Raw genomic sequence first — 5,181 nt, forward strand, 5'->3', positions numbered from 1 at the left:
AAAGAAAGAAAGAAAGAAGAAATCCGAATAAAATGCCTCCAATATATATTTGGAGTCAAAAATGAGCTAGAAAAATGATGAACGACAATGAGGTGGAGATTTTGGGGGGTGAGGGAAGAAAAGCCACAGATAGCCAGGTGTTACCGGCAACTCTCCTCCTGAGGGCCCAACGAGAAGCTCAAACCATTAGTCATTTGAGAAGTGTAAACCAAAACCACAGCCACCACTCCACACCCACTGGGGTGGTTATACTTTTAATAATAAGGAAGAAAACAGTCTTGAGGCCAGCACAGTGGTTCAGTGGGTAAGGGCACTTGCCATGGAAGAATGCAGGCCTGAGTCTGAAATCCCAGAATTCCTATAAAGCCAGGGTTATATGTTTGCGAAGCACAACATCCATCATGCCCTAGCGTCTGCTGGGAAATGAGAGGCAGAGACAGGCAAACTCCCAGGAACTGGGATCTTCCTGCCTCAGGCCCTAAAGTAGCTGGGATTACAGGAGTGCACCACCAGGACCAGCTTACACTTGTTTTTTCTTTTAAGACAGGATCTCACTGTCTCTTCAGCTGGCCTGGAACTCACTATTTAAACAGACTGGCCATGAACCTAGAGAGACCCGACTGCCTCTACCTGCCAAGGGCTGGGATTAAAGGCATGTGCCATTATACCTAGTTTAGAATTTTTTAAAAGAAAGAACCAGTGTACTTCATTACACTAAAAAACAAGGGCTAAAGGCCATGTGATATCCTCAATAGCAAGAAAAAATAAGAAGTGTTATATCTATCCATGACCAATATTCTTAGTAATATAGAAATAAAAAGAGAACTTTCCTAATCTAACAAAATATACATTTTAGAAAAAAAATCTAGGGCTAAATGTATTGGCACATGGCCGTAGCGATCCCAGAACTTGGGAGACAATAGGACTAGGGTTCAAGGCCAGTCTTGGCCACACAATGAGTCCAAGGCTGACCTGCACGTCATGAGACCTGTCTAAAGGGGACATCTATTGACAACTTACGTTTACATGCAATCTGTGCACAAAAGGTTATTTGTGATAACTTTTGTCATAGTCAACTCATATAACCACACAGGACACTATTGCATCATCATATCATCATCAACATAATAATAATAAAACTATCAAGATCCAAAAAGACATGAAGAAACCATAAATGCATACCACTGGAAAGGAAGGAAGGAAGGAAGGAAGGAAGGAAGGAAGGAAGGAAGGAAGGAAAGGAGAGATGGAGGGAGGAAGGTAGGAGGGAAGGAGAAAGGAAGGAAGGAAGAAAGAAAGGGGAAGAGGAAGGGAGGAAGGGAGGACACACACACACACACACCATGCACACACACATGCATACAATAACAATAGATAAGACAAAGTTTAAATACTGATATTGAGGAAACCGGGGAAGAGAAGCACAAGGGGAAATGCTCCAAGCTTCCTGCTTGTTTTGTTATTGTTGCTGTTGAAGCCTAAGTTTATACTGCTCTCTAACAGTCCGTTAATTAACATACAGCAAGCAGCATCCTTAAAAATATGCTAACCCCTGGCATGGGGACATAGAGCTTTAATCCCGGCACTCAGAAGGCAGAGGCGTTCAAGACGTTTACCTGATCAAGCCCCTCTCCAGCTTTCCTGAGATTCTGTAGTTGGTAAAGGTCTAGGCTTCTCCCATCATCCTGGCAGCACAGATCGATCACAATACAGCCCTGGTCCTCAAAGGCATTGATTTGATGATAGGTAAGAAAAGGCATGCTGTAGTACATTCCTGGGAGAAGCTGCAGGACACAGAGACATCACAGAGACACATTCAGTTCTCCTCCCTTCCCCTTCCTCTTCCCTCCTTTCGGTCCCCTTTCAGAAATAAAGCTGCAAAGCTCAAGTTAGGAGGATATGCACCCCACTTACAAGCCCTTGTCAGTGGGGATAAAGGAAGAAATATCAGAACACACATCCCTGCCTGCAGGCCATGGTCGGGGATATGCACCCCCGCCTGCAGGCCATGGTCAAGGATATGCACTCCTGACTACAGGCCATGGCTAGAGATAAGCACCCCGGCCTAGGTGCTGTGGTCAGGGATACATATCCCACTTACATGCCACGATTAGTAGGTATAAAGGAAGAAAAATCAGACTATAAAAGCAAGTATACTTTGATTTAAGCATTGCTTGCTTAAGTCATCTTACTTCATGTTAATCAGTGAACTGAGGCTGTTCGACACAACCCAATCTATTGCTGTGACTAATTTAAAAGCCTTCCTGAAATACGGTCTAATATTTTACAGGATAAATAGATCCTAAACTCTAATTACAAGATTAATAGAAAATACTGCTACTTGTGATGCTTATTATAAAGTGAGTGACTAATTGAAAAGTACATTCATTATTCAAATAATTTTGTAATGAAATTTGGAGTAAGTTAAATTTAGAAGATATTAAATTTAGATACAAATATAGACAAATGCAATGGCACTAATACTAACGGGGAGTAAGAGAAGATATTCAGCCGACATTCTCGGACTTCAGTGGGGTTATGGTACTGGCACATCAAGAAGTCCCAGAAGCAGCTATTTTAAACCATCAAGTGTACTTGCAGAAGTGGCAGAAGGGCTGTGCATAAACCGCACTCCTCTGCACGATTATGGCATGGGAAACTCGGTGATGAGAGAGCTTCCTGTGTCCTTCTAATTCAACCCATTGAAAAACAACCCCCACAGTTTCCCAACACACAATGTCCACCGTGCTAATTAATAAGCAGCCAGCCCAACCAACAGAAGAAAACAACACCCTTAATTAGAAACGTCTTTTAAAATGATGCCCAGCGAAGGTGAGAAATCAGCCCCATGGAAATTCAGCTCCAGGAGCGACATTTTTATTATAAATATGCTCAGATACTCAGCCTGTCCAGTGTGTTTATCCACCACGTGAAACCGTGTGTTATATTGGGGCTCCCAGCTTATCCCATCAGCAAAGGGCTTTCCCCGGATTTTAGAAGTGATTATTTTCCACAGCTTCATCTTTATAGGCTGTTCAACGAAGATTATGTAGTTTTTTGTCATTCCTAAAAGGTTCCAAGAAACAAGAAATTGTTACTTGGCAGACTAGAGTGAGCTGAAGTGTAGCCGGAAGGGAACTGGTCTGAATGACTGAGCGTGTGACTGCTGACCTGAGCAGACACCAGCCAGCAATACCTCGCTCTTTCCAGCTCAATCGGCCACATTTCCTGTTTCTACATAGAAAAGAGAAGCGCTGAGAACACTTGGGCTAGCGTTCTTAGTCGCTTTTCTTTTTCCATTTTAAATTATTTGGAAAAAAAAATAAAATAAATAAATAAATAAAAGCCGGGCGTGGTGGCGCACGCCTTTAATCCCAGCACTCGGGAGGCAGAGGCAGGCTGATTTCTGAGTTCGAGGCCAGCCTGGTCTACAAAGTGAGTTCCAGGACAGCCAGGGCTACACAGAGAAACCCTGTCTCGAAAAACCAAAAAATAAATAAATAAATAAATTAATTAAATTATTTGGGTTTAAGAATAAAAGAAAACAGCACCATATTAAAGTGTTATTTATGCTCAGTGTATATATTCCCTAATCCCTTTCCTGTATACGCTGGGAGTAAGGACCCAGGGACCCAGGAGTATTTTGGCTATCACAATTAATAATGCAAAAAGTAAATGTTCTGAATAAAGGCTAAAACATCTCAAAAGTTAGCAAAACATTATTTTTAAAAACTGAAACAATCCGTGCAGAACGTAAGGTTTCACACACGTTCACACACCTGAAATGGCCAAGATCTTTTTGTATGTGTGACTATTATCTTAGGATTTTAACATTGACTAAAACATTTCTTGTAACTACTTATATTACGTAGCCATGTCTCTTCAAGCCATCTGCAGGCTAGCATAAGAAGCATATGACTAAATAGAATAACTTAACTGGAATTAACGCAATCCGGGTCTCATTATCATAATACTCTTATAAATTATCAAGATGATACTTGTCAAAACTGATCTTTCTGACGCAGCAGCATTAAGGCAGAGCCCAGTGCAACTGCTCTCGCCTATAGACTCACCAAAGCTGTGGTAGTAAGAAGGCTTCATTTTCTCAGTGGACGCAATGGAACATAGCACCTGCGCTCCGTGAATCGTCTCCCCGGGCTCTTTCTTTTTTGGAGGAACACGAATAATATTATAGCAAGAACCTGACCAAGAGAAGATTCTCTCTTTACAATTTTTATTTACACCCTAGAATCAAGGTTAACCCTTGCTCTTGCAAGGGCTTGGTATTTAGTGGGCGTGCTGGAGTTATTGATGAGTTAACTACAGCATGTGTTTGTGTCGCTACTCGGTGAATGAATATTTAAGTGGTACTGAAATTATCTTCCTGGGATTATAATTTACAGGGTAAGACATGATGAACTTGCATCACAATCGCCATTGTTCTTGAGGAAGAAAATAACCAGCATTTTTTTTCTTGGTTCATTCATTTTGTGGCAATTTACTGGTCACCAATCCAAACACTGATGTAAGGACTCTAAACACTATATCCCAGACTCATGTTTATAGAGGGACACAGAGCAAATAAAACCCTATTCATCTCCAAAATTCGAATTCTAGCAAAACATACCAGCAAAATAACGCATCTGATGGCGATATGAACTGTACTGTAAAGCAAGCTAACTGGGGGCTGAAGTGGTTGTGCATGGGTGGGCATTCCTGACTATCATTACCAAGCATATGATGGAAGCCAAGGAGACCTGAAGAAGGTGAGGAAGAGATTTGAGGGTATCTGGGAGAAATGCCATGCAGTGATGGCATGAGGTAGCCATGGAGGGGATTTTTGAAGGTATTTTGAGGGCATTGCTGAGATAAGTCTTTTGATTAACTGGAGGAAGATGGGAGAGAGAAACATGAAGAATGATTCCAAATTGCCATTAGTAACTTGAAGGATGGAGTCACCATCAACTGAGATGGGGAAGACTCATTTTGAGAGAGTTTAGCAGAAAAGACCAAAGGTTTGGTTCTGTAATGCCAAACATTGTTGGCATCCTGGTAAGAACACTGGGTGAGCAATAATTACAAATTACTGCAGATGTTCAGGGTGGGGAGATACAGGCAGGTCTTGAGAGGCCACTATGTATATAGGAAACACTATGTTTTATAAAGTGACAGAGAGAGAGA

At 41.7% G+C, this 5,181-nt stretch overlaps 1 protein-coding gene across 3 annotated transcripts in view; it reads right to left on the minus strand.

Moving 5' to 3' along the window:
• The window catches only part of Bco2 (beta-carotene oxygenase 2), a 23,530-nt gene that overhangs the window by 4,951 nt on the left and 13,398 nt on the right, over nucleotides 1-5,181 (minus strand). For all 3 annotated transcript variants that reach the window (XM_021172103.2, XM_021172101.2, XM_021172100.2), the window contains 3 exons: nucleotides 4,074-4,202; nucleotides 2,906-3,066; nucleotides 1,617-1,784 (listed from right to left, as the gene is read on the minus strand). In XM_021172103.2, the coding sequence (XP_021027762.1) occupies nucleotides 1,617-1,784; nucleotides 2,906-3,066; nucleotides 4,074-4,202 (458 nt within the window). The remainder of the gene's footprint in view (nucleotides 1-1,616; nucleotides 1,785-2,905; nucleotides 3,067-4,073; nucleotides 4,203-5,181) is intronic.

The sequence above is a fragment of the Mus caroli genome, chromosome 9 (assembly GCF_900094665.2).
Source record: "Mus caroli chromosome 9, CAROLI_EIJ_v1.1, whole genome shotgun sequence".
In the NCBI taxonomy this organism is placed as follows: domain Eukaryota; kingdom Metazoa; phylum Chordata; class Mammalia; order Rodentia; family Muridae; genus Mus; species Mus caroli.